The sequence below is a fragment of the Squalius cephalus genome, assembly GCF_949319135.1.
Source record: "Squalius cephalus genome assembly, chromosome: 4".
In the NCBI taxonomy this organism is placed as follows: domain Eukaryota; kingdom Metazoa; phylum Chordata; class Actinopteri; order Cypriniformes; family Leuciscidae; genus Squalius; species Squalius cephalus.
Window position 1 is genome coordinate 39,590,867 of NC_137125.1, and position 22,017 is coordinate 39,612,883.

A 22,017-nucleotide genomic window follows, 5' to 3' on the forward strand; every position below is an offset into this window, starting at 1 on the left:
AGGAGAAAGTGTGTACTTAGAGATACTTATATAGATCATTATATATACACAATTCATCATTTTTATAGTTTTTTTTTTCTCTTTGGAGATATTTGATACAAAAATAAAAAAAATAAAAAAAAATTGATTTTTTTTTTTTTCCAGTGCATTTTACCAGGCGTTCTCATTAACGACCACCAATAAATCACATATCTGATCAGATTTTCAAAAGCTATTGCCAGTAATGTAACCCACTGATAACATTAGGCGTGAACAGCCCTCTACATCCTTACAGACTATTTAAAAGTCTATACAATAAAATATACAGTACATCTGAACTTAGGACGAGGGCAGAGTCCAGTATGAAAAAAAGTTGCTTCAGGACACATTTTATATCAGTGCTTTGAGAGAAGATCCCGGACCTCATATAAGTCAAAGAGAACTGCAGCGTCTCCATTCCTGTCCCTTTCCCTGCAGGCACATATTGTCTTTGAGCAAATAATGCCATCAGTTGAACCTAAGCCATCAGGCTGTCAGTGGAGTAAGCACTATATCACACATAGTGTCCATCACATATCTCACATAGTTTGGCCAGGGGCTGCTTGAAATGCTTCGCCAGCACTCAGCTTCCCATCAGCTCTGAGATGAAGCAAATGCTTTCAGGGCCAGACAACTGCTGCCGAAGCTTCAAACTACAAAAACCTCCGGCTAAAGTGGTCAGAGATAAACAGCGTTCAAGATCTAGGGATGATCCAGGACGTTCTGCATCCACTCACCTCAGCTAAACCAAGATATTCAGCTCAAAACTCTTAGAAAAGCAACAGAAAGATTTTATAAAAAAAAATCTAGACTACAGTTGAAGAACCAGCATGCGTATATATCATCCACCACTTCCATCACCCAGATCTGTTGCTACAGCTTTGAACATCAGTGGATCGGCTTTCCCAGTCTCTAGCCTGAAGGTCTGCGGAGAGTTTCAGGTGTCAGAACAGAGCGAGAGCAGGCAGATACTGTAAAGACTCTACCTTGTGTTTTTCTTCTGAGGGGCTGCTATTCCACTGTGACCTGGTGGACTTGTATATCGTGCGGTGAGACTGTAAAGAGGTAGTGGGAGAGAACGAGAGAGAAACGGGAGAGAAAAAGAGGGAGGGAGAGAGAGAAAGGAATGAGGTTAATGATTGGATTGAATTTTTTTTTTTTTCAAACTGTGGCATCTTTCTCTCTAATGCAATAAGGGCGGCACTTAGCGAGCCACAATCAGGGCTGGGCGCTTACGTGCAAACGCAAACAGCATGGCCTCTGTGTGCGCCTATTCAGATTCACATGACATGTCACTCGTCTCCGACCACAAGTATGTGTACTTCCTCCAACCGTCCTACTGTTCTAGTAGCCATTGAATGCTGTAGATCTAAAGTTAAAAGCCAAATCACACTCTTTCTAAACCTGTACCTTAAACTATGCGTGTGTGTGAATACAGTACGAGCTTAATTCTTCGTAATGCTGAATCACTGATCCATTGAGAATGACCTCTATAACAACATATAACTCAAAGAAAGTAATCCCACATGACAGAGATGATATTCCTGTAGGTCCAGTCACAAAAACAACAACAACAACAACAACAGCAACAACAAAAAACTTCACACACTCACTCTCTCACACAAACACATACCTCTTCCAGGAACACTTTAACTGTGTGTATAAATAATGCATAAATATACACCGTTCAAAAGTTTGGGGTGTGTAAGATTTTAACTGGAAGCTTTAATACCAAGGTAAATTCCTTGGCAATAAAGCTCTTTCTGATCCTGATTTTGAATAGAGGAAGTCAATAGTTTTATTTAAGAGGAATGCAGTATATTTGATCGAAAGTGACAGTAAAGACTTTTACACTTTACATGTACTTTTACTTCTGTTCTATTCATCAAAGAAAAAACGGTTTCAAGAAAAAACGGTACCATGGTTTGTACCAAAAATATTAAGCAGCACAACTGTTTTCAACTGTGATTGTAATAATAATAAATGTTTCTTGAACACCAAATCAAGCATATTAGAATGAATTCTGAAGGATTATGTAACAATGAAAACAGTCATTTTAAATTATAATAATATTTCACAATATTACTGCTTTAACTATTTTTGAACGAATAAATACAGCCTTTGAGAGCATAACATTCTTTCAAAAACATACAAAAATCTTACCAACTCTGACCGAACTTTATAACAGTAGTGTACATACTATAATGAAAACTGTAATAAGTTAGTAATACTGTAAGTATAATAATAAATATAACTGAACTGATCTCTATAAGGACAGAGAAGACCCTTACCGAGGTTTGGATGAAGGAATACATTGTCAGATGGAATAAATGATAGATGGAGGTCCTGCCAGTAGGAGTTGTACTTACAACACACACACATTTAAAACAAAACCCAAACACCTCAGGCCAAACACAAAACACAGAACAGTTGGCTGTGTATGTCTCAAATCTCTCTCTCTTTCTATCCCCTGACAGCTGACTGACACTGCCTTTGTTCGTTTTGGGTGTGCATTTTTGTTTGTATATGTTTGTATATGCTGTGTCTAAGCGGTAAATGTGCCTTGACAAGCTTTTGCGTTTAGCAGGTTTGTGAGCGCTGCGTGATGGAACGAGAATGTCAATGGATGGATGAAAATTGCTGAAAGTTGAAAGATGAGAGAGAATGAGAAAGAGGGAATGTCCAGTTCACAACGGTTCAACAGTTACAGTAAGAAGACATCTATCTAAACAGCACCTAGTTGCTATCACCATCTGCCATCAGCAAAAGGTCATCAATATGGTTTGTTGCTGGTCCAAAGTGGTTTACCACCACCAATCAGAATGGTTTACAAGGTCAAAACCAGGTGGTAATAGAGCTGATCAACCATCTACACCATCTTGGATCATGAATGACCAATATAGACCAGAACTTAACGTAACAAGTGTTCAGTCATTTGATTTATGTTTCTTTAGTGTTCCGTGATAGGCAACCCTGCCCACAGTGAAATTTCATTGGTTCAAAAACCTGTTCCACAAAATGAAATATCAAATATGTTCTGATTGGTTGTGATTGTGTCATGTCACGCCCATTTATACATAAGGTAAAACCAGCTTTATCTTGTTGGATATCTTGTTGGATATCAACTATATCTATTCAGAGCTAAAAAAAGAGGAATTTCTATTCCATTCTTCCAAAAGTTGCCCAAAGTGACTGAGAAGGTGGGAGTGTCTGCTGAGAAAGAGATCATTATGACCACCATGAATGTTTCTACGGTGAGTGCGTGACAAGGAGCTGGCTTGAGTCTAGCTGGCAAGACTACCACAGGTAAAACCCTGAGGAGCAACAAAGACTTCACCAGACTGAGAGAACGAGAGGAAGACAGTAAAAGAAGGAGGCAAGACAGCAGGTTAACAAGCATTGTAACCAAAGACAGCTCCAGTGAGACACTAACACTGTCTTTCACTCTCTCATTCACTCTCTCTCTCTTGAGAATGTGATCATGTCCACATGATTAATGAGGCCCACCGTTTCTCCTCCAGCTCAAAGAGGAACTCAGCTGGGGCAGTTGCTCTACAACCTTCTTTCTTTCTTTTTCCTTCACTTCTAAAAGCGTTCAGCCAAGCAGTATGAAAGTACGACAGTGGTGAGTCTGAAAGTCTTAAGGATAAATCTTTTGCCGTGGGCCATTTAGACACACTTCACAGTGAGAAATCAAACAGAGACCAAATCCGCCAAGGTCACTATTCTGAAAATCTTAAATTGAATCTAAACAATTAGGTTTAGTGAGGATTACAAAACCATTCACTATAGTTTGTCTAATGGGAATCAATAAATCTCAAGATTAGCCTACCTACTCAAATGTAAAAACATCAAAATGATAAGGATGCATATGAAAAATCTTTAATGTTGTGCAGTTTCCAGTCATATAAGCAACGGTGGCCACTTTTTGTGTTGCTACAATACATCCACCCCAATCGACGTCAAGACGACCGCCGTATCGACCAGAGAAACAAAAGACACATTACAAAAGGATAAATTATAAATCAAAACTTTCCAACTGACAGTAAAAATGTATCAAACAACATATAACTATAACATTTGCGTTGTAACAAACTACTCAATGTCTATTCTGATAAATACCCCCATTGCATTTTAACATAATAGTACATTTGATTATAAATTTAGATTAAGTTTGAGATGTTATGTAATGTTTCAGTTAATATTTTTTGACAATCCTACCTTTAAAATAAAAACTCTTAACTAGCAGTACTTTACAAGTTCTAATGCAATAATAGATGACTTTCAACAGCAAAAGACAGGAAACAAAGAATGACCAACCTGCAGAAAAGTTTTAAACTGATAAAATGAGATTCAACTTACCTCCCGAGAGAGAAACATCTCATTTTTCAAAGCAGAACAGACAACTTCCAAAAAAGGAACTAAACACCTAAATATAAAATGTCACACTGTAGACCCAGAATAATTATTAAATCTGGAGGGACACAATAGCCTGAATACACTGAACAGTACAGTCCAAAAACTTGCACCATAAACGATTAATAAACTACGACAAAGTTAACAACAACCATGTTGCTTCCAGTCAAAGGACCTCTGTAACCCAGATCCGTGACACGATCAATTCTACTGTACCTATTGCTGTCAGACTTTCTCCCATAGGACAGTCGGCTCTTCCTGTCCCGTGAGCTGGGGGCAGGCAATCGTGAGCATGAGACAACCAAGTCGAGTTGTTCATCTCGGGACATGGTGCGCTGAGAGGGAGGGATGACACTTCACCCCCCATATCTTCCCCAGACCTAAAGGCACCGCAATGTCCAGCTATCCCCCCCTCTCTCTCTCTCTCTGTCTCTCTCTCTCTCTCTCTCTGACCAACACTCCAGCAGGTGTTGGCTATAGAAAGCCTGGATCTCTAAAACTGTAAATGGGAGCAGTGCCTGTGAGTAAAACCAGTCAGAGTGCATTATAAAAAGCTCCCCCCTCATTCCCAGGGATCTCAGACAGTGTTGTATTATGGTATTTAAATCTTTAAAACAAAACAGATATCCAGCTGACTTGGTGTCAAAAGTGTTAAAAGTCAATTTCCCTTTTTAAAGCAACAGCAACAGAATTTTATATAATGTCCTTACCAGTAAAAAGTGATACAAGTTACTGTGTGTAAATCTATGTACAGGTATTAGACCTAAATGCAGTGTCTCATTGCAGTTTTCTTTCCTGTGCTGATGTATTTCCTATTTAAACAGGGAGGAACTTATCGAAGGGCTTGTTCTTTTTGGTAAATAGTCAATAGTCTTTAGTTTAAGTCATGAAGATTTAACCATGATGAGTTTGCTGGAACATAGCAAGTATGGTTAAGAGAAGGCATGCTTATTCTAGAAAACAATTGATTGGTTAAAAATTCAGGTGTGCCCCTGTGTGCAAGATGAGTCATCATTATTTTTTTAATGCATATATCAGCTAAAATATAATGTTGTTAACATTTAGCAATACAATACAATATAGAGTACAGATGCACTCAAAGCTAAAAATAGCTAAAAATGAAGCCACTAAAAACTTCAATTGGGATTTTATAAGCATTTACACTGACAGTGTAATATAATGTAATTAATTATATTTTATTATATCATTTAAAAAAGAAATGATCAGAAATGGGAGTAAATATAGTGCTGAGTAGCTGAAATTTAATTGCTCCACAATTTGCTGTACTGTATATAACATGAAATATCTTCTGACTGGCTTCTAAATAAAATGACTTGTTAAGCAAAAAATTTAAGTATGAACAGAAAAATTATTTAGCACCAGCAACTTGACGAATGGCGCTTGCTCAGGTCAGTGTACGGAAGACCGTTTTACCCATTGAATTAAACATAATGAGTTTATTCACTGAGTATGTGATACGCTTCTGCCAGTAAGCTAAAATGCTTTAAGAAACTCCCAGGAGTCTGTTTAAGTGTTTCTGCGCTGTTGGCCAAAGACCAGAGTTGATGAATCACCAAGACCCCTGTGACCGATACAACACACACACACACACACACACACACACACACACACACACACACACACACACACACACACACACACACACACACACACACACACACACGCACACACACACACACACACACGCACACACACACACACACACAAAATCAGCCAGCCACCCATTTTAACACCTGTAACCCCAAGCCAGTAAACGTTTGAAGAAACATTTCCTAAATGCAATACAATAGCTTCCTTTTTACCAGACTGTCTGGACAGAACTGTGATAGTTATCTGAGGAGACTGTGTTTACAACATCCTCAAGGAGTCCGGCCAATCTACAGCCCTCCTGGCCCAATTCTGCTCACTGATGTCATTTGGTGTGTGTGGAATTCTAAAGCTGTGTGTGTGTGTGTGTGTGTGTGTGTGTTTCAGGCTGGCAGGCCAATGCCCTGTGAACACCTGTCACTGCTGGATCTGAGTTGAGAGAGATCCCACGGGCCCCGGGCAAGAATGAGGGGCAGCTGTTGTCTTTCTCTCACTCTCTTCCTCTCTCTCTCCCTCTTCTCTTTGCACTTGTGAATGCTGACAGCACAGAGAAGCACTACAAAACGCACACTCGTGCTTTTCTGCCTGTCCCCCACACACACACAAATGCATTCTGGGCCAGGTAACGTGAGCCAGGCGGTGTAACGCCACTCATGTGCGGCATCTCCTCTCCGTAGCTGCTGCTAAGATTGCTCATCTATTTACATCACAGTTATGGCCTTCCTTTTTTACCCACACAAACACACACACACACACACACACACACACGCACACACACACACACGCACACATACACACACACACACAGAGTTCTATTATTCTGTTTAACTTACTAACCATTTTAAATTTCAGTTAAAATAGTGTATACATATGACATATATATATGTGTGTGTGTGTGTATATATATATAGGTGATTCTTGGCTTTAATGGTTACAATCCATGTGTCTTTAGTGAAAAAGTCAACATTTTATATTTTTATATTTCATTGTAATTGTATGTTATATTAAATTATAGTATATAACTGTATATTTATTCAATTGTATTGTATTATATGATAATATATCAATTTACTTTATACTAAAAATAATACATGTGATATTTATAAATTACTAATATATATATTTTTTTTCAGGAGAACTCAACTGGTTTTGATCTAGCGATCTAACACATTGTATGCTTGCAGTGTATAAAAGTGTATCTTAGTTACAGTAGAAGCCATATTTAATTTTATGTGAACAACAGTGAGCTGTTTTGGTAATTATTTGTACCTTTATGTTGATTGTTAAGTAGACAAAACACAGAAAATACTTTGCAAAACATCTTCAGAATAAGCTCCAGAAAACACGGGTTGTGAATTTTTTACGGCCGTTAGACGTTAAGAAAGTACAATATAAGTCTTACAAGGTCTATGAACATAGAATTCAACTACAGCCAGCATTTTTTCCATTTATTCATTTAGCCATTTATTTCATGACGAAAGACGCAGAACTCAAATAGAGGAGCGACATAGAAAGGTCTCATCAGACGTGTCCTACCTGGACTGCATGTCTTGTGTTTTGTGCTGGCTCGCTGGCGCCGCCCCTGTGCTCTGATGCGTGACGTGCTGTTGAAGCTCCACCAACGACTGCAGGTACTGCTGCTGGTGCTGCTGTTGCTGCTTGTAGCGGGACAGGATGAAGAACAAACCCAGGATGCTCTTCAGATTCCCATTACACACCTCTGAGGATCAAACACACCAGATTTAGAAAGTACCACAGGAAGAGCTCTTTAATCCTGCGAATGTCTGCATTCCATTGATGCGCCCAAACCTTAAATGCATCATGTTTTTAGTACAGGATCAAGTCAGAAGAAACGGCCGTTGAGTCATATGGTAGCTAGCCTCATTATAAGGAAGTTCGAGTAGAGTTTACAATCAGTTGAGAATGTGGGGGAGATAAGTTCTGTTCTCTGAATGAGGAAGTAATACACAGCATGACAATATACAACTGTCTGGAGGATCCAAGTTTAGCATTGTCATTTGACTGTCTGGAGTCTTGTGTGTCATAAATTAGATGCTAACATTTGTAAACAGTCGCTGTAACAACTGGATCTGACTTTTAATTGAGACCTTTTACGAGGAGATACTGATTCAATAAGCAAAACGTTGAAGTGCCGGATGGAGTTTAGAAGCCCAAACGCTATTATCCTATGCACATTAGCGCTGTGAGGTGTGCTACGAGGAATTTGGAACTTTTTTACAAATTGAGGATGTGAGTTTGAATAAGTGCTAGCATGGCGTTGCTCTAATCACAGAGATAAAGGACTGAAGATGAAGGGAAGAGCATCGATTGTCTGCGCTCTGCCTGCCAGAGACGCTTTTCTCTCTTGTGCCCATTTATGAAATGGTCTTCATTCATAGTCACACACTGCTAATGGCTGGTGCAGAAAGCGACTGAAGGATGGCAGTGCTGAGGCAGCGCTAAAGAGAAGAATCCGGTTTATTTCTGACAGCCCGCCTGTTTGTTCTGCCCGTCAGCGATGTTTGGGGTTATCAATCTTCTCCCGGTTCAATTTGGGACCGTGCGGTGCTGTAATTTGTATTCTACATAATAAAGTACTTAGATGGTATGTTTCCATTGAACATACTTTTTGGGTCAGGCGACAGAAATTTGGCACTATTTGGTGTCGTTGCACTTCAGGTCAGTGCGGAAAATGAAAAACTAGCAGCCTAATTTGTAAATGCATTTGGTATGTTTGCATTAATGGAGGGAATTAGTATTTTTCCTCACAACTGCTTTGTGCAATAGCATATGGAGAGCATTTAGATTTCATCTGGGGGCTACATTGATTCACATTAGGCCATTAATGATTTCCACGAACACCAGTGAATTGAACATCGCTTATGAGATGTTACCATAAGGATTTCACTATAGAAAATAACCAACGCATTCTCATCCTAGGGCGTCATATACTGACGCTTTTGACATTTCGTCTACATCCAACGCACATGGCACCCTTTAGCGTCAATATGAGACGCAGATAGCTTTGTTAGGTTATGGGTAGGTTTAGGTTTGGGGTAGGGTTAGGGTTAGACCGCTAGGAGGCGCCTTCTGGCCCATATCTATCTGCGTCTCATATTGACGCTAAATGGTGCCATGTGCGTTGGATGTAGACAAAATGTCAAAAGCGTCAGTATATGACGCCTTGGGATGAGAACGGGCTGAAATAACATAGTTACTGGTATCACTAGTAATGTAAAATCATAGTAAATTATTACATTTACTTACAGTTGATGGACCCCATTGACTTCCATAGTATGGGGAAAAAATACTATGGAAGTCAATGGGGCCCATCAAGTGTTTGGTTACTGACATTTTTCAAAATACATTCTTTTGTGTTAAGCAGAAGAAAGAAATTCATTCAGATTTGGAATAATTTGAGGGTGATGGTGACAGAATTTTCCTTTTTGGGGGAACTATATCTTTAACTAATACATTTTACACATAACATGCTGCATATTCAGTCTATGAAGATTAATGATACTTAAAATTGTGTGGCTAGTTTACATTTCTAAGCAACTATATGAACAGATTTTGCATTACAAATGATAAAATGGGTGAAAATCCCATAGATTTGCATGGAAATAGGGGCCCAAGACATATCTAATAACTAGAATATAATAAAGAAATGGTTCTCAACCACAGGTTGATTTTAAATAATTTAAACTATGTTAAAAATAAATCAATAAAATGCTATTAAAAATAGAATTGAGATATGAATTTAAACTATATTAAAAATAAATCAATAAAATGCTATTAAAAAAATCAAGATGTAAACTGAAATTTACTCTAAAATATATTTTAATTGTCCCCCACCCCCAAAAAACCTCTTATTTTTATTGAAATACATACAGAATCAGAATCTTCTCTTTCAGAATCTTTATATAAACTAATCAATTTTTTTTTCATGACAGTACTGCCCCAAACTATATAAACAAACACCAGTGAGCTAGGATGTACATGGGAAACTTGAAGTAAAAGTTGTATGCTAATGAACACACTTTAAGCAGAAGTTTAAATGTGGAGTCATCGGGCTCTTTCTGTCACTAGTCACACAAGGTCAAAGGCGTATCTGTTCAGCCGGGTTCATTAAGGGAAGCGAGGACAGGGAAGTGTGAATACATTATCTATTTACAGTGATGTGACCTTGACCACTTCCTCTGTATACAGTAGTGTTCTATCATTTCCTAGCCAAAAGTACCAGTAAACATGTAATACTTTGTACAGAATTACAAAGTGGACTGGATGTATATACAGTACCGTTCAAAAGTTTGGAGTCGGCAAGATATTTCATCACCAAGGCTGAATTAATTTGATCAAAAATACAGTAAAACAGTAATATTGTGAAACATTACAATTTAACAAAAATTACAGTTTAATATATTTTAAAATCGAATAGAAAATCTGAATTATCATCAGTCATTACACCAGTCTGCACTGTCAAGTGATCTTTCAGAAATCATTCTGATTTGGTGCTCAAGAAACGTTATTTTTATTATTCATATTGGTATCAATATTGAAAACAGTTGTGTAGTTTGGTCATTTCTGGAGTTTAACAGCCCCCATGCCTCTATTTCTGTGTTTCACAGAAGAAAGAAAGTCATTACAGGTTTGCAACCACGTGAGGGTGAATAAATGATGAGAATTTTCATTTTGAGTGAACTATACCTTTAGCCCAGCTGAGATTAGGAAAAGTGATTTCTATGAAAACAGGCTTCCTGTATTTTACATATTAATGAGTGTCTTTCAATTTGAATACCTCAGAAGGTCATGCTTGATCTCTTTTGTATGACTTGTGAGGATTTTTGATTTGAGCAGAGGGATTAAACAGCTCAGAGGAAGCACCTCTTCAGTTATGCTGACGTCAGTTGCGCGAGTGTCTTAATACACGTGTGTGTTTCTTGTCATGGTGGGTTTCACGGTCAGGTCACCGGAGAAGGTGCCCCCTTTGACCCTATGAGAAGTCTTTAGGACTAACCTGCTCTTTAACGAAGTGCAACTTTTCACCAGATCCTCACAGCCAATGAGATCAAAGCTCAGGTCATGGTGTGCCCTGCACTTAAAGCACTTAAAACCGGAATCCCGCTGTGCGTTCTGATACCCTACACACCGTGAACAGAGAGTCATGGCCAGTGCAGCAGGAAAAGGGATATTGAGAGCTTGCACCTCTCATTATTGGACTGTTCTGGGGAAAGAGGGCTAGGATAACACTCAGCAGGGGTCGAGAGGAAACTTTCCCTGAGGACAATTTTATTGCACAGATGATGCACTTTCATAGCGAAGGAGGTTGGGTTTCATTTAAGTGTCAACTTTGTCTCAGATGTTTCTCTTAAAATTCCTCGAAGAGATAGAAATAGAAACAAATGTGACAACTGTACACATACAGTTAGAGTGGTATTCAATTAAACTACTGCCTTTTTAAATTTGGAATGGTGATTTGTTTTAAAGTACATTAAACATTCTGTCAGACAAAGAATGACATTAAGTGCTAAAAGAATGCATTGAGTCTCGGAGTGTCTGAAAACCTGAATGTTGTTACTTCCTCTTCAAAAGAAGAGGTTCCATCTTAAAATTACAGTTTTCTATCATTTTGAGGTAAATAAGCCATGTGTTGTGGGAACTGGGATTCATAGACGTATTAATTCATTAGTTATTAATTAGACTGTGAATGCAGACTTCAATGGCATTAATACTAATAATAATGATAATGGTATTTTGAATTGTATGTTTTTAAATACTTTTTAATTTATATATTTAAACTTGCAAAACAAAATTGTACTCTTTTTTGGAATGACTTGCAGTATAGTGCTATTAAACTAAATAGCATAACTGAATGCATTTTATTTAATAAATTGAGGATACTTCAGGGGGAGTGAAATCTAATTCGCTCTGAATTTAATCTCGTTGTCTAGGAGAAATGATTTAATACATTCAAAAATAAATAAATTCAAAACTGACAGAAAAAGAGAAATACTATATGACATAGTGTCTGTGGTTGAGACATTATTACATTTATTTTCCTAGGAAAACTCCTACACAGTCAAGCACATCAAACAAAAAAACAACTTATTTTATAAAGGTCTCGAGTCGGCATGCCTCATAAAGTACTAAACACAAGCGTATGCAAGCCTTCAAAACCCAAACTCTGAAACCTTTGCTAATTTAATTAATACAACTACTCACAGCTTTTAGAAAGATGCTCAACACACACACACACACACACACACACACACACACACACACACACACACACACACACACACACACACACTCACTCTCACTCGCTCACTCACACATACTCACGCACTCACACACTCACTCACTCACACACACACACACACACACACACACACGCACACGCACACGCACACACACACACACACACACACACACGCACGCTCACTAGCTCACTCACACACTCCTCACTCACTCACTCACTCACTCACTCACTCACTCACTCACTCACTCACTCACTCACTCACTCACACACACATACACACACCCTCCATCACTCACTCACTCACTCACTCTCACATACACACACACACACACACACTAAAAGTAGGGGATGAGTGTGTGATGAAAGCTTGAGAAACCCTATACACTGTATATTTATGGACCCTGTGCACTCATGGTGCTGAATTTAGCGGGACAGTGAATACAGTATCCAAGCTGCTTTAGGTTAATGATATCATTCCACACAGAATTTAGTACACTTGAGCTCAGACTGAAAAAGAATATCAAGGATCTTTGTGGTTTGTCAGTGTAGCCGTTCTAAAAAACCTAAAATTATTTTAAAATAAGGTTCAAATATCAACTAGTATCTATGGGCTCAAACACTCTACCACCAATGTAGCTATAACAATGATGTGATACTTAAATGTGGATGCATACAGAATTACATGAAATGCTAAAAATAATAATTATTCCACCACGCACTATGTCAGGGTGTTGCTATGTGTTTGCTTGGGTGTTTTGGGTGGTTCCTAATTGGTAATTTATAAACTCAATTTTAAAGTCTCAATGACACAATTGACAAAAGTCTTTCCCCCCACAATTTATTTTGTGTTTATAGAACATTCTGATTATATATATGTATATATATATAAATGTATGTATATATATATATACACATACATTTCACACTAAATTCCAGTTTACATTTAGATTTTTATAAAATTTTATAGATTTATTTGTAATATTGTTTAAATGATTTAAAATCATCCTGTTGCCCCATGGTTGAGAGCCACTTCTTTATGATATTCTAGTCATTAGATATGTCTTGGGCCCCTATTTCAATACAAATCTGTGGGATTTTCACCCATTTTATCCTTTGTACTGCAAAATCTGTTCATATGATTGCTTATAAATGTAAACTAGCCACACAATTTGAGGTATCATTAAACTTCATAGCCTGAATATGCAGTATATTATGTTTAAAATGTAATACCTAATGTTGGTGATAATGAAAAGCCATTAATTCTATATATAAGCAGTAATGTAGCAATAATACTGATGCAAACACCACCAATCATAAGAATAGCAGGCCTATTTGTGTATATGAAGGAATTTAACAGTTGTTATTTAGTTTCAAGCAGACAGAGGGGTCTTACCTTCAGCAGAGAGCCCTTGAACACTGACTCCTCTGGCCCCTAAGAAATTCAGACAAGCCTCCACATTCTCAATCTGAAAGACAAAAACAAAGAGATTAGCCATAGAGCAAACTCACCAGCACATGGTCATTACACTGAGGATGTGGACGGTTAATGTGAGTGAACAGTGGTGTCAGAGAGGCGGCTATTGAACCTCACACACATTCCTTTCAGTATTAAAAATTCAACAAAGCCTTTGACTGCGATGGTTTCTTCTGAAGGTCGCCTTCAGTAACAGCATACTTCAGTATGTATGACAGCTCAACTGGTGTCCGTGTAGCTGACGCGCGCATGTCGATGTTGTGCGGGGACACGTCCACGGATTTATTCCCACAAAGGCTCTATTGTCGGGAGTCAGACAGTGTCATGACCCCTGGCTAACCTTTGTGGGTCGGACCCGGAGTGTGACTCTGGGACGGCAGTGTGTCACACCTACACACACGCTGACAGACGGACCAGGCATGACGTTGCGGGCCGTAATAATACAGCATTTGACTGAAAGTGTGGTATTATCATGGCGCCTCCACTCATGGGCACACAAAGGGACTTTGGCCATGCGATACAAATGGCTTGCATATTTTGCACTAGTATAGGGCAGAATGCTGGAGAAGTCGTACAGTAGGGTCAGATATAGTCAATGGGCCAGACCGCACTATATTATTATGCGACAAGCTCAATACTATGTGGAATGCATTGTGCTGTGTGCTGGACCCTTGTGACAGAAGCGAAGACAGTTGACTCAGCTCATACAGTACATGAGACCCTGAGGGGATGCCCTTGTGCACATTTATTAATGCGGCCTATAATACACAGTCTCACAAGGAAATGTCACTCTAGTGGTGATTTCCACTATTTTATTACTATTCTGAATGCTGTTTTGAAGGGTATTGTAAAGAATCCTCAGTTTTCACTTTAGATGACTGTGTAATAGGGGTGACCCCGAATAGTCGAAGATTCGATGCTTCGATTGGAGGAGCCTGATTCGACTACCGATCTCATGGTCGAATCTTCGCAGAGGTGTTATGAAACGAGGATCATGCCACTTTGGCTATAGGCGCTCAATGTCTGATTTCACATAGAACTATCGGTTTTCTGTCAATACATTAATATTCAGCCTATTATGATAATGCTGTATATAAAAATGTGCAAAGAAAGAAGCTTTTAATAAATAGTTTTTAACGTGCGTGAATAAATCCAGATTTAAGTTTTACTTTCAATCCGTGACCAAGCGTCTTGGCGGCAAGGATTTAAATCTTTAACAATGTCTGGGATAAGAAAATCTAAAGTGTGAATGCACACCATCAGAAAGGATATTCTCCAAGGTTGGATTTAGCATCAGGAAAACCATGATCGCACTTCTGCCGGCCAACGTTAACAAGTTGGTTTTCCACGGGACATTCTAAAATGCTTAACGTGAAAAAAGCTTTTAAAACACTTAAAAGGCACTTTAACGTGGCTTAATGCATGTACACAGTACACACTTTATTAAGAAACCATACTATGTGCAGATAAGCAGATGAACCCAGAATATGAACGCAATGCGTTCCTCCTATAGTAAAGCGTTTTCTTTACATAATTTGATATTTTAATTTAACTATTTTAGGAGATTAAGGCGTTAAACGTTTTTCACGTTAAGTGTTTTAAAATGTATTTTATCCGCACGCACAAAAGACTCCAACGGACACAGACAGAGTGAAAGACTGGATTTGTTCTCTCGATCAGGTAGGGTACAAGTGATTTCAAAACTTTTCAGCCGGATCTAATTTGATTTTTGGACGCTGTGAACATTTTTAGCTAAAAAGACTGCCACTCCAGTTTAGCATTTATTGTTGTTTCTGCAGTTAAAAAGACAAAGTTGAAAATTCTGGCTACTATCGTTATTTTAATCATTTATTTATTTTAATTTTATTTATTGATCTGTCAGGGTTATCTAATCTAACTATTTGTGGCTTGTGTTTTGAATAGATGTTCCCCTGCACTTTAGGCACACATTTGCTCATCTTGTGACTTGATTCTGATTTATTTCATTTTGTATTTTTATTGATTAGAAAGGTATATTCTGTTCTAATTTAATTTAGTAAATTAATTGTTTATTTTTTCGGTGCATCGATGTTGTGCTGTACTAAGAGCCCGCTCGCACAGGTAATTTAGCCGATTTAATTTGATTTGCATGTGAAATGCAAATCCTGTCTGCAGTGTGCCCTTTCTGGAGTTATTTATGTTATTTCTTAGTTTTATTGATCCAAAATGTTTTTATACATTTTCTTCTATATCTTTGTGTGATTTTATGTACATCGCGGCTTTGAAATGTTAAAGCCCCGCCCCCCAGCCCCACCCCCATACACATGATTTGACTATTAGTCGACTATGACGATTCTGATTCGACTATGAAAATCCATAGTCGGGGACACCCCTACTGTGTAATATAGAAAGTGTTTATATGTCATGCTGATAGATAAAGAACTAAAACAATCTAAGTAGATCACATAAATAATAAAACAAATATTTAACAGTTATATCAAATTATTAAATTGTATAATTAATTCAACTTATTTGGTTGAAAATAAATACTGCAATACAGATAAAACTGTAATACGATACTGAGAACTTAAGAAAAATACAAAAAAAACCTAAAAACTGTTACTCCTGTCACATTATAATATGAATGTTAGCTAATGTGTGTGTCATTAAGCATGTTCAAATTAAATCCAAGCATTCAGAGTGAACAGAAATCGAACAAATGAATTCATACAGTGCTTTCATTAAAAAATCTGACCTTATCACACGGCTATGGAACACTATTCTAATTGGTCAATCACAGCATTTTATGGTTAAAGATTTGTGTGTGTGTGTTTTTGCGTGTGTGTGTACAGTATAATGAACACTATAATGTTGTCTCAGTCACCTAATTACCTGTGCTAGTTTCATGTCACTCATATTTTGTCTCGCATTTTTTCAAGTAGCCATAATACATTGGATACTATATAATCAGTGAGTCCTAAAATGCTGTAGTTCTGCTGTGAAGGCCGAAAGGAACACGATTTAATGTCATTCTCACAGCTGTCACAGATTTGCAGTCTTTCACGCATCTCCATCCATCCATCCCCTGACCTCAGTGCCCCCAGCGTCCAGCATGGAGCCAGAAAGATCCACACAGATCACATACAGTATTAACTCCCACACACACTCGCAAACACACAGAATGACGAATGAATGAGCAATTGTTAATGCGATCCGTATCGACAGCATCTTGTTTCTTCTTACATCTGTCCCGATGGCAAGTAGCCTGTTTTTCATATGACACACATCCCACACACAGCCGCACACACAAGGAGCCTAATGCGCTTTGATTATCTTCTCTCATAAACCTCTTCTAATGGCAACACAGTGCAGAACATGTGTGGTGCACCAGAGATGGGCTGTTTTTCATTGCAGTCTCATTCAGACGACGGCACCCGCGCACATGGGCACCCGACTGCAAGTCCTGACCAAAAAGACATTCTCAACGAAGATGAAACGTACTTAACACTAACGCGGTCAAACGCTAAACGCTTGCCTGGTATTTCAACCGCATCGTTTAATGCTTTTCTGGAGTGTTTACGATATATGATAGCTCATAATGTCTCAGCAATGGACTGGACATTCGTTGCCGTCACCAAAAGCGCGAGCGGATGCTGTTGATTGACAGACGTGCACGAACAGACATATGGATGGGGTTTGCGCTCTAAAAGCGAGAAGATCTTCAAGTTTGGTGTCCGTTACGGATATAATCCCATAAGTACGGTTGGAAATTCCACCCTCCTTTTAATAGCAGTCCCATCAACCCATCCCTCTGTTTATTTTTAGTCTGTCTTTCAGCCTACAGTGATGTACACATACAGAAACCGTGATTCTATACGCTAATGGCGAGCAGAGCTCTCGCCAGCTTTAGATGCCGAACCGCCGCTTGCCGAGCGGTTTTTCAAACCATGTGGGATTTTAACAACTCTCCGGGAAAGTCAGATCATCTGTTTTTCCGACATAAACAGACATTTTCCAGCACCAGATATGCCATTAAATGCAATTAGGGAGGAGAATGTTTTGATGAGGTATATTTTCACAAAATAATATTGAGAAATTTATAAGCAAGCACTTTTCAGGGCTGACACGGATGCAAACGGGATGGAAAATTACCACGAGTCGGCTTACATCCCTTGCTCGAAATGACAACGGCGAGCTGTTTAAGTTTACCGTCTCTGCGAGCTGCAACCGTCATAAATCTGATCATGTTTAATCTATACAACACACTTATCAGAGCGAGGCTTTAATGCAGAGTAAATGTTTGCACTCGGGTCCGGCTGTGTGGATCCAGATGCTGAGGGGCCCAAGCTAGCTGCGCGGGGACCGACTCCAAGCATATCAGATAACCGTGGGGTGAGCGCTGGCTTTGGAAAGTGTTGCTGCTCCAACACTACCATGAAATACAAATGGTCTTTTGCCTCAATTATATGTCTTTCACTTAAAAACCACTCAGAGCAAAGAGAACAGATAAATGCTGTTTTCTCCGGCACTTCTGTTTTTTTCCAGGGAGACAGCTGCAGTCGTTTTGTACCATTTAATTTCCTCTAATCATAGTGACCACATACACATGAATTTGATGAGCTGCCCATAGGTACAACCCTCTCTCACCCCTCATTGTCAATGGGGGCCCCTCAATGGGGCTCATTGTCAAACAGGGACGTTTCATTTTTAATTACACAAAAAAATGTACAAAATAAATAAAAAAATTCTCTAACAGTGGTTTTGTACATTGGTTTAATAGTTCAAAAGCCTTCAAAAGTTTATATTTCAAGGTAATATTCAGTTTCAATTTAAAGGGATTCTGCCTTCCAAACTCATTTAAAAAAGGAAAAAGTTTTTAAGTAAAAGTTTCCCCCCTTCATTCTCCATATAATGAAAGTGGATTTTAACCAAATAGTTGAACAGTATTCTCAGTATTTTTCACAAATTTCCCTTTGGGGCAAGTTGTCACAAGTTGTGTTTTAAATATCATAAATGTATACAATTAATTAAAAATATCTCGGCCAAACAACCGCTCTATTTTTTCCATACAATTTTTTTTTCTCTTTCTTTATTCTTATAATAAGTTTACTATCAGTTTTGCTGATTAAGCTGTTTAATGGCAGGTTCCTGTTGTGACAACTTACACCGTAAAGTGTGTTAAATAAACTGTGTCTTAATACAAACAACAATAGCTAAGGTGAAAAATTGACTAGGAAAATCCCCCCTTAAAAATGTATTTACTGGAGTAAAACGTGTGACAACTAGTCCCATTCCCCCTACATAATATGACTGGTTATTTACCAACAAATTATACTACAGATTTGCCATTAGGCCTGTGTATAACTGAAATTACAAACCAAGTGAAAATAATTTAGTGCTACTTTTTTCACTTTGCTCTTCAGGACTTTTATTAATAACTTTTATTAATTGTTTTAATTCATGCAATATGACACTTATGTCTGCACTAATAGTGTTATGGTAATGCTTGGCAGGTCTATTTGTTAAAACTATCTCAGTGCCAACTTCAGCATGCCATTCTCTGTGCCCAGTGGCATTGAGACAAACAACCGTAGCTGAGCCATTATGGTGCCAGCCAATGAAGACAGCCGTTAAATTCCTGTGGCCTCCTCTATCTAATTAGCAGCTAAATGGATCAGGCTGCAGCCGCTGCCCTGCACAAGACTGGTGGAGGTACGGCACCAGCAGGATAGACTGCCTGCAACATGTGCTTTGAAGAGTCTGCTCTCTTAAAACATCTGAGAATGCCAAGATTTCATACTGCAGGTCCACCATTTATTTTCTTCCTTGAAACTTCAAAAAATAACCCAAAAGCACCAGAAAATATCATAAAATTGGTCCATGTGACGTGGGCACTATATTTCCAAGTCCATGGTTTGTTGTTTTGTCAGTGAGAGATACAGTATTACTCAAGAAATAACTCAATAAATAAGAGATCAGTTTGATTGATAAAAAATGTGAACTGTAACAACTAAATAATAGAAAAGATCGGAGTCAGAGAATTCGTTTTTTCCTGAACACGCAATAGAGCAAATGTCAAGGTTTACAGTAAATAATGACTTCAATTTTAGATGACTTGGGATGTAGCGCACAAGCTGTTTACTTTAATGATACTTTTTTCATTTCGAAAGCTCTAGTACGCTCTCATTGTAAATTCTCTCCTTTTGCGTTTAACATAAGAATGTCATATTGGTTTGGAATGACATGAGGGTGACAGAATTTCTATCAATTTAAGGCCATCTTCTCATAAATTAATAAATCAAAAATTATCTCATGAATGCTCATGTATTTTTGAATAATGTTTTGGTTGACAGATTTGCTCTTTTAGTCATGTCACACAACCGGTTCTTTCATGTTACCACCGGAAACCTCTTTGCTGTAGTTATCCTCTTCACAGTCTGTTTTATGTTTGATCTTTGTAGATTTCCACAAATTGCTCTGGGATTTAACAGGCTTACTTCCATAGTTTCGTCTGTGTAGAATTATTAAGCTTATTGTTGCCGAGCAGAAAAGCATTCAATGAGATGTAATCAGAGGATTAGACTCTCTGTTTTTCACTCTGGGAGACCGGATATTTGGAGGTCCATTAAAATGTCTGTCAAATATGTTTGTTGTCGCCATAATGAATGAACATTTCCTTTATTCATAACTGTGAAAAAAATGTCTTCGAAGACATGATTACAACAGGACAGGGAAATTAGATTTTGAAAGCATGTCAAACATGTCTGAGGAAGGAAAAAGACATCAGGGCCCGCCAACCTCAAGGTAATTTCTAAGCGGATTGAAATCTTTATAATTACTAAAATGACTCCCTGTCAAAAGTAAAAAGCAGAAAACATCAATCCAAAAACAGATCCTCACACAGCAGAGGTCAAAGCACAATCACAGTCCAGTGGCAGTGAACATTTCTGACAGGAAACATGCAGAACCATTTCTGTTATGTCTACAAGCCCAAGTGGAAAGGTCATCACTAATGTCAAACGCTAAACGTCACAAATCAAATGTGAACGTAGAGTGTCACTACAGTATGTGGCGTTAAACACACGAAAAGACAAGGTGAGAAATGTCCTATGATTCTGTGCAAGAGGCACTCAGTCAAACTTCTCAACCCCTCTGAGCATGCTAAGCAGAGAAAGAGAGTGAGAGTTGACCTGAATGACTGATATTTAACCACCAAGTCTGCAGAAAAAAAATCATCTTAAATAAACCTAAGCTATTTTTTCTTAAATGGTCCAAAATATTAATACTACAGTTCACTATGCTATGCTAACAAGAAAAACAAAATAGAAATATATACCCATTTCAAATACAAAATAATACTCATTTGTGAGTTATTTTAGATAAAAAAGTGTCTGCTGAACAATTAGATGCAAACGCGTTCTGCTCAGAGAACACTTCTTAGTTATTCACTAACCAAACTAACTCAATCAAGACCCAATGTCCAGCCTCTTAATAAACCAACTCACCAAACAAACTGAATTAATCAAGACCATCTTAATAACTCTCTAAATAACTAACTCTAAATAACCAAACCAAGTCAATCAAGACCCAATGTCATGCTTCTCAATGAACTAACTCACTAACCAGAATAACTAAATCAACACCAAAAGCCCATTCTTTTGATGAACTAACTCGCTAACCAAACTACCTAAAAAAACTTCCAAAGTGTATTAACTCAATTAACTCCACCAAGATCCAAAGGCCACCCTCTAAACTAACTTAACCAAACACATTTTTATCAATTCCAAAAGACCATCCTCTTGATGAACTGACAAACTAATCAAACTTAATCAAGACCCAAAGTCTACCCTCTCAATGATCTACTAACTAAACAACAAAACCAACTCAATCAGGACCCATTGCCATCCTTCACGATGAACTAACATACTAACCAAACTAACAAAATCAACACCAAAAGTCCATTCTTTTGATGAACTAACTTGCTAACTAACCAAACTAACACAATAAAGTTCTAAAACAAACTCAATAAAGACCCAAAGTCCATCTTTTCAATGATCTACTGCAGGGTTCACCAATCTCAGTCCTGGAGGGCCGCTGTCCTGCAGAGTTTAGCTCCAACCAGCTCCAACACACCTGTTTGAAAGTTTCTAGCATGCCTAATGAGACCTTGATTAGCTGGTTCAGGTGTGTTTAATTGGGGTTGGAGCTAAACTCTGCAGGACAGCGGCCCTCCAGGACCGAGATTGGTGAACCCTGATCTACT

The 22,017-nt window shown here is 38.2% G+C and overlaps 1 protein-coding gene across 6 annotated transcripts in view; it reads right to left on the reverse strand.

Moving 5' to 3' along the window:
- nav3 (neuron navigator 3) overlaps positions 1–22,017 on the reverse strand; it is a 309,331-nt gene that overhangs the window by 81,289 nt on the left and 206,025 nt on the right. For 4 of the 6 annotated variants that reach the window (XM_079868451.1, XM_079868448.1, XM_079868449.1 and 1 more), the window contains 3 exons: positions 13,695–13,767; positions 7,579–7,762; positions 1,005–1,073 (listed from right to left, as the gene is read on the reverse strand). In XM_079868451.1, the coding sequence (XP_079724577.1) occupies positions 1,005–1,073; positions 7,579–7,762; positions 13,695–13,767 (326 nt within the window). Of the gene's footprint in view, positions 1–1,004; positions 1,074–4,650; positions 4,779–7,578; positions 7,763–13,694; positions 13,768–22,017 lie in introns of those variants that run through there. The other 2 variants (XM_079868450.1, XM_079868452.1) reach the window with 2 other exon arrangements.